Genomic DNA, 13587 nt, shown 5'->3' with positions numbered 1-13587 from the left:
CGCGTGCCAGAGGGGACATTTGAACTTGAATATTTGCCGTGTGACCAACGACCGCACAGCTGACCGTTGCACTGGCGCGCGAATAGAGGGCTCCGCTGTGTAGTTGGTCACTTAGACAAGGTTCGACCTGGGGACCTATATCCTATAAGGGGCAAAGTTCCTCGTGCTTGTTGATCCTAGTAAGTGAAGGTGCTTGTGGCGGTTTGTGCTGAGGACTATCAGACGGAGAGACACTGTGTTTATGCGGGATGGAGCATTACAAAACAATCAACATGAGAGTGAGTGAAGTCGACCAATTAATTCAAATTGTTAACCATTATTAATCGGTGTGCCTTATCGGATGTACATTAATGCCTAACACCTAAGATAATTAACAAATCATAAGCGAGTAGAGGAGAAGGCGGTCGATTTTGAATGTAGATTGGTGTTGCATAGAATGAAATATGTCACTTCACCTCCCAGTCTCGTGTTTCCCTATATCAGGAACGAGCTCACAAAATTGGCTCGCTATCCGTGCCTTAAAAATACTATACCGAACACCGTGTTACTTTTTCTATATCAAGCTATGAGATGAAGATAAAGCTGTAAGCAAATTTTTTTGTAATATCAAGTCTTCGCTAAATACCATGAAGATATTACAGTTACGAGAATTGATCCGATCTGGCCAATCAGTAGTATAAAACTCGGACGGCCTCCAGCTAAATTGTCTTAAAATGATCCATATCAGCAGGAGCTTCAATTCTATTACGACATGAATCTTTGCAATACAGAAAGAACACTGGTGATGAGGTCGCGTTCCCATATTTTGATCTAAATGTACTGGCATTATCTACTAAATATATTAATAGTGTCTAACTCTACGCGAATCATTAAATACATACGTCTATGAATCCTAGAATGATAAAGAAGCTCCATGTCAGGCGCTGGAACAAAATTTAATATGGGTATTGTTTCATATATGCAGCTGAGCCGCTGATACGTGACGGCAGGGATTGTGTAGGAGGTTTATCTAGTATATATAGAAAGCCAAATATGGAAGTTAAATCCAAACATTACGTAAATGCTAGATATTGGATAGTCAGAACTTTTCTGCTCCATTGTTTTAGTTGAACAGCATTCATATTCCTGCTATTTAAGTTGATTTCGAACGTTTCTGACTTTGGCGAAGTACGTTCTTCATCTCAACGATGAACTGTAAGCTACCCCTAATTGTTTTCGCCAATTTTCGTTTTAGCCTTTCAGCAGAATTAGCTCTCCGAAACTCCACGAGGTAGCTCCGTAAGTCATTTACTGCTGCTCTTGAAAACTTAGCGTTGCCGTACGTGCTTTTATTTTATTCTCCAAACGCATTAAGTATATGGGTCGATAAGAGTTAAGCTAGATCTTCTTTACTTATTATATTAGTTATTTTGCATTCACTATATGACTTAAAAGGTGCTCCTCACGGTGCGGCTAACGTACATCCCGCTTAGCGCGTATTGCCTGATTTCCCTAATTCGAAACAATTTTCGCTGCAGTAGTTGAAGCTCATACCAAACCTCTATGGTGACCTGATTTTGTTATTTGTGAAGACAGTCGACGATCATCAACTAACTGACTGACAGACAGACAGATTGTTTAACTGACTAAAGACGAATGCCCCCGAAGAAGCTTGCGATGCGGTGGATCACGTACGATCACGATGATGATCATTAGCTAGATCATACCTATTGAACGAAAGACAGATTTATACGTTTTCACCGCGCTAATGAAGCATCACGAGTGAATGCCATCGCTGATTTGCTACGATACATGGCAATCGGAACAAAAGCGGAACAGGGAAAGTAAGAACGCTTAGATAGTCCGCTTAGGAGGTTGTGTGATCCACAAGCAATAACTCGATAAGGATAGAACAGCACGGAGTACCGCACGCAGGAATTGCGTGCTACGTTTGTAAATGACCGAATCGCGAGATAACCACAACGATCATTAGTAATAGCTAGGAAAATATGCATTGCGAGCGTCCGCAGGATCGGCTCTCCTTTCCCGAATCTTTTTTCCATAGTGTACACTGTAAGGGTTGTTAAAAAAAAAAAAAAAAAAAGTTCTGTAAATTGCAGCCGTTGTAGAGCAGGTGCTTCATGCTGACGAGGTACACTCGTTTGGGAGAAACAGGTTTATTCTTCGAAGGGCATACAGTGAAAAGACTATATTGATACATTAATTTGATGCTGATATAGCCGATTGTTTGTGCCTGTTGGCCCAAAATCACCCGTTCATAAAGTGTTATGTTCACTAGTTTGATTCTATTAACGATTGTTGCATTTCGTCTTTCGTTACTCTATTTCGTATTCTGTCGGAAAAAAACATGAGCAGGCGGGCATTTACAAACGTTTTTGTGTTGGTCAGCTGCCAACCCTGTTGAACTTCCGCCGCTAGTCCACAGGAAAATTAATTTTCTCTCTCAATGAGCGAATTTGAAGCCAGACGAAATGTTATACAAGACATTGTCGTCTGACTGACACCATGTAATTAGGCTGTTGTCGCTAACGTTTCCAAGCCGTTTCACAACAGAAAACGCTAAGAATTTCATCCATACCAATTGCAGTTCATCACTTATGCACGATTCATAAGCACATGTCAATATGCACAGAAAATGTCAAATGAGAGAGTTCTGTGCTATGGATCAACAATACAAACAACGAAAATTCATGTTATAGTTAGCTTACTCGTTAATGAGAATTAGGTCTTTAGAGTTAATTAGAATTAGGGTTCGTGTTTCGCTCCGTGCACACTGTGATCGTGTGTAGTAGATGCTAAAGCTTTTTATTTTTCTCGTGACGAAACGTAATCAAAAACAGATGTATAGGTCTTCAGTAACGTGCAGCCTTAGATAATAATGCTAAAACCCAATTCAATCGCCATACTCTAAACGATTCCTTTGCTATTTCGTTCTTACATGACAAACGAACGTCTTGTACTTGCTGCATCAACACATATTTTTTGAATTCTAGAATCGTTATCACCATTATACCACTACCGTTGTTGTCACTTCCCCGGGCTGAGTTTCCCTTACCATGGTAATGGTTATATAGCGGGAATTGAGTCAGTGTATAATTTTCTTCGGCCGTTTTTCCGTCCGTGCTGGATGTACAAGTTGTAGATCAGCACCAGTAACTGTGTCGTAGGACACGCTGGGAAAGCTAGAAATCCTATTCGCTCACTTGTCGACCGCCGCCTGTCTGCTTCAGACCAGTGTCTCAGCTACAGATCGATGTTCGACAGACATGTAAAAGAAATATATCATCTAGACAAGATGCGTTTGTTGTCGAAGCGTTCGGCGTCGGGCCATTCGTCCGCGTCTCAGGGGGTGCTTCCCATTTTAGTGTGTTTATTTCAATGTCATCAATACAGCTGCAGCGCTCCGTAACTAGCTCATAGGTGCAACGGTGTTCCAGACACAATTCTATGGACATCTCTAGAAGTTCAGTATTTTGAGTTTCTCTTCTTTCCGTACAGGTCATGGTGTGCTGGTTTATCATGGTAGATATGACAGAAAAACAACAGTGAGGGGAAGCCGAGCGGATGAGAGGTGAGAGAGAGGGGGGTGTACGTTTCGTCGATTGTCTCGTGCTTGAAAGATGCAGCAGTCAGCATTTCACATCGTTTCAACAAAAACCAATAACAACAGTAAATCCGATAGCAACACGAAATACTGAAACAATAAACATGCTCAGATGGTATGCCGAGTAATATCCGTAAGTAGGTTCTCAAAACGCGTGTATCTTAGATAATGCTTTTAAATATGATGTAAAGATGATATTTTTTCTGAGGCTCGCTGGAGAGATTGGCATATCACTGCTGAAGACGATTTCAGCACGAGCCCGCCAGTACGAGTCAATGGTACCTTTGGCTGTTTTGTGACAATAACAGCTTTAGAGCGCTTCGTAGGAAACACAGATAAACGCACGTCAAGCAGTGAGGTGCAACAGCTTTTGGACGACATCTTTGCTACCTGTTCTGATGCATACTACGCACGAGATAGAATACCTCAAGGCAAAGCTACGTCTGTATTGTGTATAACAATAGTAACAGTAATAAAGGTTTATAACAGTACTCCCATTAGGTTAAACAGCGAAAGGTTTGTTACGCACAGAGCGTGCTGCGAACACGAGCACCCAGTTGTGGTTGCCGTTCTGTGCAAGCATACAGTATACGTACGACTGGGAAACAACAGGTGTTTGTCGTATAAACCCGTTACGCTTTAGAATTTATACTGAATATGTAAAACAATGGATATGAAGAAGTTTCAACGGGTTTATAGTGCCTTGTAATTTGGATGATATTTTTAACAGTTTTAGCCATGTATTCAAGCTCCCTTTATTGTTCAATATAAATTCAACCACGTACAAAGGTTTCGTGTTTTTGATAGAGCAACACTTGTTAAGTAAGTAACTAACTTGTGAAGCAGGCCTATATTTTCATTGACAAAAATTAAAGTTGGCAACAAATTTTAGCGTCAAAACTCAGCGCGTACGCTGTTACCGGATCTGTAGTTGTGTCAGTGGTTTCCTTTAGGGGTGACTCGAACGAGTGAGCTTAGCGAAGGCGTCTCGTTTTGCGTAGAAATGGATAGCCCTGTCTAAATATGGCTTCAAGTCAAACTCATCGGACCGCTGTTACGGTGGAGAAAGTCAGTGGCCATTTTCGCGCGTTTTGAGCGGTGATCGGCAGGATATCGACAAATAGCACAGCTCTAAATGGGTAGAGTTTTCGTAGCTTAGCGAACAATAGCGACGAGCTGAAAATGCGTCCTCGACGGGGTAAAGTCCACATGTCCGAATGGTAATATTTGACTATGTTAATGTTGGCAAGAACAAATACTCTTAATAAAAACGTCTCGTGTTGGTAATTCCAAGTTGAATATTGTTAGAACTACATTTATTAATGGTTGGTAATACACATTTAATGGTGAGCTTGAGCGTTTGGATTGTAGACAAGAAAATGATGTCATAATAAGAAGCGCCCAAACAAGGCAGTCCGTATTTGTAATTTCTCTTTTTTTTTTAAATATACATATATACTCTACTGAGGACGGGCCAAAAAATGTGGAAAACCCCGAAAGAAGGATGCTCGTTTACGAATCTCGTATAAACTGTATGCGTAATGCGCTCGACTCTAACGCGTTATCAGTGAAGTGTTTATGTTCTATTTCTCATAGAATACAACTCTTGATATCCCCATTAACAGGGGAACTTGCCCCCTCCTCTCCCCTAGGCTGTCAAATAGCAACGCCGCGCCCTTTAGTCGGCGGAGCTCGTTCAGTCGGATTGCTGCTCACTGCTAAGCCGGTACGACCTACGACCGACTCAGCGGGCTTCGCTTTTAACTGTATCCTGGCTATTAGCCAAAATGTCGAAAATACGTAACGAAGCTTAGTTGCAATTATGTACCTACGTTCTATATCAATTCCAAACAAAAGCTGATCGTGAGCTCTAACTGTATGGAAGGCTGTCATGATTGGACTAAAATAAATTTTCTATCGCGATTAACTTGTTTACGATGATTTTGAATCTACTTGAGGCCCCCCACGCTCTAATGCAACACATCTTGGAAAATAGCGTTAAAAATATTGTCAAAAAGATGGTACATGCAGAAAAGCGTAAACCTTTCTGTGTAGAAAAGTTTTTAACGAATACTACGATAGAAGCTATAATGACAAAGTGTGCCAAAATCAGCCTAAATTGTAATTCAAGCATTTTTTGCACATACAAAAGTAATTGACTATATTTTCTTTCATATAAAGGGTATCTTTTCTTCGCTTCTAGCCAAGCATATTGACGCAGTTTTTCATGGAAACCCTTTGTATAGAACATGGCTAAAAGTTGAACTATACTGTGATACTGTATAGTATACAAAATGGTTTCTATCTATCGAATCTGCAAATGGTGGATGAAAACACCCTGTTGCTTAGGGCGAATTGTCAAAATTTTTATTTAGGTATAAGCTTATATGTTTAATCTATAAAACATAGATAGTTGTGAATTGAAGACAACTTACATACATGCATATATGTAGAAGATAAAATTTTCGCTTTTAAAAGCTCTTTGTTAGAAGCGACCTCGACTCTTTTTGGTCGCTTACCTCGTTCCAACATGAGACTGAAAAGTGGTCATACGAAGAGGGGCCGATCAATGGCTCCGTAAGTTCGAAATCCGCTATTCAATTTGAGATGAAAATGATATTTTCTATGTATCATATAATGCTGCCATTACCGAGTGGCTACTTCGGCTCTGTATGAGAAATGGAACCCTTATATACAACAATAGCTGAGCAAGGGCACGATTATTTCACTATGATTATTCTTATTATAGAATAAGCATCAACCTAAATATCCATGACTGCAGTGAATATATGTTTGTATATCATCTAAATAGACCAGCTAACACGGCTGACCTACATAGTACGGACCGAACAACTTGAAATGTTCTCTTCCGTTCAACCTGGGAAAATACTTAACAATCAAAGACAATTTGTCAACATTCGGTGTAACAAAAAATCAAGTGGGGGAAAGTATAATAAAAACGGGGAGGGAGACACTTTGTATAGCCATGATACTTATATTAAGCGGCCTATCTAGCCCATGTGTCAAATAAAGATTAATAGCAATGTTAAACGAAGTCGGATCGGTAGATCTGTTCCAAAATCAACCTGACTGCCTTGCTAAATGCGTGTCAAGTTTGTCAACTTTACTTATTATAGCTATGAGCGTCCAAAGTGGCAAGTGTATGTTTTACGGTATATTGAACGCAATACCGAATAAGCTATATTGCTTTCTATTAAGTAGACTATGCTTACGCTAAGCGTCTTTGGTGGCTGTGTCTAATAAAATTAGAAGCCTCCAGAACGGAATATATCACTCTAAAGCGTTACACGAGTTTCCAACCAGCGAAGCACAAGCAATACAATGAACAAACCTCACCTTAATATTGCTCTCCTCTATAGAACTTATTTTGCAACCCTAAACCTTCCTCAGAAGCTCGTGTTTATTTCTAGTGCTAGAACACCTATTTTTGCTAATATATATCGGATGCAATTACGTTGTTTATCGAGGTCGTACCCCATCTTCCCCTCCACGTGGGATCCGGCTAGCGAACGACGCGCAAAGAACCTCTACTATTCATTTCAAAGGGAAAAAGCGATTTTGTTGCTTGTTATGTTTGTCCTGTCTGCCATACAGCCTCCCCATCATAGTCCCTTATTCCTTTGCTTCGGTCTTTCGTATCGAAGGGCCGGAGAATCGTATCTTCTGTCCACTCGTTACGCGCTTTTTATTTCAACAGAAACCGCTGGGAATTCCCCATAAATTTCGTGGTCATCCCCAGTGGCCAGGTGGCCAACTTTGGTTCCGCACATCTGCTCATCTTGGTGTGCTTTCTGTCCATTGTCCTTAAGCCAATCCAACTCATTGTTTGCGGCCAACGAAAATAGCGACGTCATCCACAATAATCATACTTCTTTTATTTGCTACTTCGTCAAAGAAAGCTTGTATAATTTCGGAACACGACTGGTAATCAGCCTTCGTGATTGCCTGATAGTGCGCCACCTTGAAAACTGCGAAGATACCTAACGAGGTTGCAGGCAGATTGATTCCTATCTAGGAGGTTTTCTTTTCGAATGGCAATCGCCGGACAAAACCCAACTGCAGTAAAATAGAGCTACGTTGTAAAAACCGGGTAATTTGAAGAAGATTATTTGCCTTAGTTAATGTATTGTTTTGTTCGTTCGGTAAAATGTAACATAAGCACTGCTAGTAATATATAAATAGCTTAGTTTGTGCTTGGCCAACCTTAATTTAACGAACGCATAGCTATTAAAATCAATAGGCACAACTTTATGTTAGCTGAATGGGCAAATGTGGCAGTGGTAAATAAGAAGCGGACAATTTGCCGTAACACTAATTAACGATTATATTATGATGTCATAGGACGTCAGCAATAAGAACATCAAATATATTTAGTGGAACAAGCTTTCGTACGGCATGTCCGCATCATTTGCTATGATCGCCTACTATTAGCATCAGTCCCACACAGGAGACTTGCATTTCATTCATCAAGTATCCGACGTCACTGAGGCACCGGTCTATGGCTATTAGGACCGAAAGGGCGGCACAGAAGACTTTGGTAGATGTCTGTACGCTTCACTAATAAAAACTCACAACAGTCATTTCCAGTTCAACACACACAACAGTCGAAAAACCTTGTCAATTCAATTGCTGACTTTAAAAGAGAAAACTAGTGGAAATCTATATGATGAGGCGTCATGATATGCCGCTAGCAATAAACCTTAAGTCGTCTTCAACATGGCGAATCCCCTGGTACAAGCGCGGTACTGCGTCGACGAATTCAGGTGCGGATCGAACATGTAATGATTACATATGAGGCCCACAAGGTCGTTCGTTGACTTTACAAACAAATAAAACGCATACAATGAAATGATAGTCATTTAATGGGCAATCACAAATGTTATGCGATTGCGGGAATTCTGTATAATCTTTTATTATGTTGTTCCATTTCAGTAACTCGGATTTGCCCAGCGTTTTGTCATCATATACGCGTTTTGCGAGACTCGTTACGTTTACTAAGAATCTATTGGTCATATGGCCAACTTTACAGCTTTCTGAACATACACAAATTTATGCGCATGCTATTTTAGTCATTGGCTATGTGATTATGGTCGAGGGCAGCCTAGCTTTATCCTTTAATATATAGTTTGTATGCATACGTACTAGGCCAACATAATAGAGGGCATGGTATTGAAATTTTATTGTTATTCCGCAGGCGTTCGTCGTTTTCATGTTGGTGGGTGCCGCGCTGGCTCGATCAAATGATGGATTCAGCAGCGTCTCACAGTCGGAAGATGTAAGTCTCCACTATGATATTGATTGTGTTCAATGAACTTGCGTCCTATTAACCATTTATCCTACACCCTAGTAACTATTTGCTTGAAATTATTCAACTTCTGCCTTTTCTAACTCTCGTGTATGTAACGGTAAAATGTGTGCCCACACAGTTTTCGTACGTAAACTTGCTAAGAATGGATGTAAATTTATGTCGACTTTGGACGCAGTTTTGTACAAGTCGCAGTAAACTTTGCTTTTGTTTTACTCATTTGTGAAATTCGACAGGGTCAAGGGGGATATCGGTATGAGTACGACATCACAGATTGGGACACCAATCGGAAACGCTGGGAGCAAACTGATGCCGATAATAATCGCCGCGGAGGATATCAAATTGTTGATGTCGATGGCCAAGTGCGTCAGGTCACTTATCAGGCCGATAAGGACGGTTTTAGAGCTACAGTCCGCACAAATGAACCAGGAACTAAGCCCGGAGAAGTAGGGGGAGCCGTGTTCACAAACGATGTTGCAGATATCGTCGAGAGCACTCGGGGCATTCTACAGAATACCGGACATGTTCAGAAACAAAAGGTGCGTTGTTACATAGGGGATTCTTTCGTAGATAAAAAACAAAAAAATATTTCACCACGCAGAGTAACATATATATATAACTAAAGAACGTCACACAAGTTATGTGGTACACGTCATAGGCGGCACTTCAAACAACAATTCCTGATCTCCTTCAACCGACGCTTAGTCATCTACGGCACTGTGTTATCGACTATTACCAAAATATAAGCAAGGTAGCTCTGGCTCATAACTTTGAAAAATGTGTATTGCATTACAGAAATTGGGTACTTATCCCGACAATATTCCAGCAGCGCCTATTCGTCCTGTCGCTCCGGGAGCCCAAGTAATCAAGCATCACGCTGCCGAGGGTCCGCACTTCGACGCTGTTGGACCTGTTGGCCCATCCGGCCCCTCGTTTACTGTCCATGGAGGACCAGGACCTGTTGGACCCTCATTCAACGCAGCTGGCCCAAGGGGGCCTAAAGGTCCGTCGTTCACAGCTGACGGACCCTCTGGCCCGGTCGGACCGTCATATACTGCCCACGGCCCAAGCGGGCCTAAAGGTCCGTCGTTCGCGGCTGGCGGGCCTTCTGGTTCGGTTGGACCGTCATTCACTGCTCATGGTCCAAGTGGGCCTGAAAGTCCGTCGTTCACCGCTGGCGGACTTCCTAGTCCGGTCGGACCGTCATACACTGCCCATGGCCCAAGAGGGTCTAAAAGTCCGTCGTTCACGGCTAGCGGACCTTCTGGTCCGGGCGGACCGTCATTCACTGCCCATGGCCCAAGCGGGCCTAAAGGTCCGTCGTTTACAGCGCATGGACCTTCGGGTCCTGCTGGACCGTCGTCCACTCCTCACGGCGGATCCGGACCTGTAGGACCCACGTTCACTGCTACGCAGGGGGATGGACCTGTAGGACCCAGTTTCACTGCTCATGGGGGAAAAGGCCCCGTTGGTCCGTCGTTCACTGCCACACAGGGTGATGGTCCCGTAGGACCTACGTTCATATCTCATGGAGGCAGAGGACCCGTCGGCCCGACGTTTACCGCTACAGAGGGCGATGGTCCTGTTGGCCCTACATTTGTGTCTCACGGAGGAAAAGGTCCAGTTGGTCCAACATTCACTGCGACGGAGGGTGATGGGCCTGTCGGACCTACATTCACCCATTACGGGGGTCGTGGCCCAGTTGGGCCCAGCTTCACCGCGCATGGGCCCAGCAAACCTGAAAGTCCTTCGTTTGCTTCGCACGGTCCCAGTGGCCCATCGTTCACTTCCCATGGACCAACTGGCCCCTCGAAACCAAGTTTTTCATCGCACGGTCCTAGTGCTCCTAGTGGTCCTTCGTTTACTTCCTATCAACCAAGTGGCCCCTCGGGACCGAGTTTTTCATCGCATGCACCTAGTGCTTCTAGTGGTCCCTCGTTTACTTCGCATCAACCAAGTGGCCCCTCGAGACCAAGTTTTTCATCGTACGGTCCTGGTGCTCCCAGCGGCCCTTCGTTCACTTCCCATAGACCAGCTGGCCCCTCGGGACCAAGTTTTTCATCACATGGTCCTAGTGCTCCTAGTGGTCCTTCATTTACCGCTCATGGATCGACTGGCCCTTCGGGACCAAGTGTTTCTACACACGCTGCCGCTGGACCTGCCCATGGATCTGGCAGACCATCTGGCCCTAGCTTCACCGCTCACAGACCAAGCAGCCCTATTGGTCCTAGCGGTCCTTCATTCACTAAAGTAAGCAGCTCGAAACGTGGCAGCGATGTTCCTTCATACACCGGACCCATTCGCCGACCTCAGAAGCCTATCCATGATCCTTCGCAACAGTTCGAAGTGCCCGATGCTCCTCTTACCCCCTCAAGGGTTCCTGCCTACACTCCCGATCAAGTATGTCGTCTAAGATGCGCGCACTACGATATAATGTTGAAAAAAAAAAAGATTCTTTAAATATTCCAATATGTATGGAGTAACTGGTATTTCGTCCCAAAAAAAAAATTACTGAACAGCACGATAAACAATCAGTAAAATCCTACACGTAGGACAACAAGTATACGAAACTCGTTTATTACTGTTACCTTATTGTGAAATGGCACAAAATCCATTTTAACAGCTCACAAGGTAAAAAAAAAAACTTGGTGGTCAAAGCTTTCTTCGATAACCATAACAAACTTTTTTCCTTAACGCCTTGCAGTTATTAAACGTATACTTGATTTCAGCAGGACAATGAATGGAACGGCCCTACTGTACCGCCTCCCGCCTCTCGTCAGCGTGTAGCGTATCAACCGACAGCAAAGGCTGCAGCGGCTTCGAGTTTTCAACCGATTATTGTAAAGTTCAACGGACAACCAACGGGCCACAGCGATAGGAGTTTTACCTGGGCGGAAGGCACCAATCGCAAGTCGGCGTCTTAATGAACACTCAGGCCAAAATAGCGTTCCTCGCGACCAATTTACAGATATCTCCTTCGTTTGTTCTGTGGAATCACAATTTACCTTTAATCGTTTACCCTGCGAGAATGGTGCATAATACTCAATGTAATAAGTAGTTTTTGGGTTGAAGGTTGTTGAAGTGTTTTTGTCCTTCGACGTTATTCCAAGAAGGCAATATGCGCATGTATGACGTATTATTTTGCTCCTGGCTTCTGTTCCGAATGAGTCAGCTGAAACAGAGAAGATGTGTACGAGGTTATAAAATTGGCTTAAATTGTTCTGGATTTCGGAGCGTATCTGACATAAATAAAATGGTGGCCGATGAACGCTGGAGGTCAGAAGTGACCTTTTAAAGAATTCGTTTCGAGCAACTCCCGGAACGAGTTCAGAGAAATGTAGTGTTTCGCGTCTACCTGCACATAGGTGGAACGCCTATGCGTTATGCGAAGATTCTCAACCAAATACTATTAGGAAAATAAGTATTTGGAGGAACGGCAGGGCATTGTATGTAACTGAGCGATTACATGTGCGACTTTTTCCGGCATGCCACCCATCTCCGCAACATCAGTGTGGGCAGATAGACAGATTAATTGTCGATCATGCTAAACGTCACAGAGACACAGATGTTAAGATTGAGCTGAAATACAATAGAGTGCGGATGAAACATTGAAATCTTTATTTTTTACTGATCGCTTGCACTGGTACTACAATTGATACGATGCGCATGTATTTTTTGGCGATTAACCAAACGTTATTTATTTTACACAAGGATACAACTGCTATTTCTATGTTTATAAAAGAAGAACAGAAAAACGTTCATACACATAGCTAACTATACGAAAACAAAGAACAGAAACGCCGAGGAGCAGTTGTTATTGATTTTGTTTAAGTGAGTGGCTGAGCTGCAATGACCGACTTGATGGTGTTCCAGAAGGTGCCCAAGGGCGTTCTATTTATTTATTGATAACAGTCTTATGAGTACGATGACCATAAAGAAAACAGTAATTGCATTGATGGTAGATTAGAGCTGGGCAGATTATGGGCTGAGATAGAAGAAGTGAGGAAAGACTGCGTACGCTGAAAGTAAAATTTATTGCGGAGAATAAATAGTTAAAACAATAGTAGTTACAACAATAAATAGTTAAACAAATAAGTCGACATTGGATAGTAAAGTGAGTTTTGACTTTTCTTTGTTATTAGAAAATGGTCAAATTAAGTTTTTAGCAAAAAATATGCCTGCACTTATTTTTCAGTTACCGTAAAAATGTGACAGCCATGGAAATGGTATCAGTAGGAGTGTTTGCATTAAACAAACGCTTTTACTGATACCCGCTCATCCCTTTGAGATTTGACGCTGAATGTATAGGCTAAATCAATTCACACTATCCTATTTTCTTAGTTGGTCAAGCTTCCTAATTTTAGTAAATCCATGCACGCCCGTATGTACCAGCCGGCTTTTGTAGTTATCAGCGAGTTCTTTGGAGATGTTCTCTGAATTGATGGGTGATTTTTATAATCTTAAATCAATCGAAAAGATGCATACTTTTCTTATAATTCCTTCGACGTTGTTCATGTAATGACCAGTATCTTTCATTTATCTAGATAAACGCCGCCACTACCTTTCCCATACGGATTGCACAGAAGTTGTAACTACTAGCTTGCTATCCGCACCGTATCGCCTATAAAAATTGACAGAGTAATGTATAATATTTTTG

The 13587-nt window shown here is 42.4% G+C and overlaps 1 protein-coding gene across 2 annotated transcripts; it reads left to right on the top strand.

Moving 5' to 3' along the window:
- Positions 1–13048, top strand: LOC111244486 (uncharacterized). Of its 2 annotated transcripts, none has more exons than XM_022791684.2 (5): positions 1–278; positions 8820–8900; positions 9167–9469; positions 9726–11330; positions 11660–13048. In XM_022791684.2, the coding sequence occupies exons 1-5, from the start codon at positions 249–251 to the stop codon at positions 11852–11854; spliced, it is 2214 nt and encodes a 737-aa protein (XP_022647419.1). In that variant the 5' UTR covers positions 1–248; the 3' UTR covers positions 11855–13048. The 2 variants fall into 2 exon arrangements, with proteins under 2 accessions (XP_022647419.1, XP_022647420.1); XM_022791685.2 differs by having other exon boundaries at positions 2–278; positions 11663–13048.
- The last annotated feature ends 539 nt before the right edge of the window (positions 13049–13587 follow it).

The sequence above is a fragment of the Varroa destructor genome, unplaced genomic scaffold (assembly GCF_002443255.2).
Source record: "Varroa destructor unplaced genomic scaffold, Vdes_3.0 BEIS01000002.1, whole genome shotgun sequence".
Taxonomy (NCBI): domain Eukaryota; kingdom Metazoa; phylum Arthropoda; class Arachnida; order Mesostigmata; family Varroidae; genus Varroa; species Varroa destructor.
This window is presented reverse-complemented; position numbering and strand designations above follow the sequence as displayed.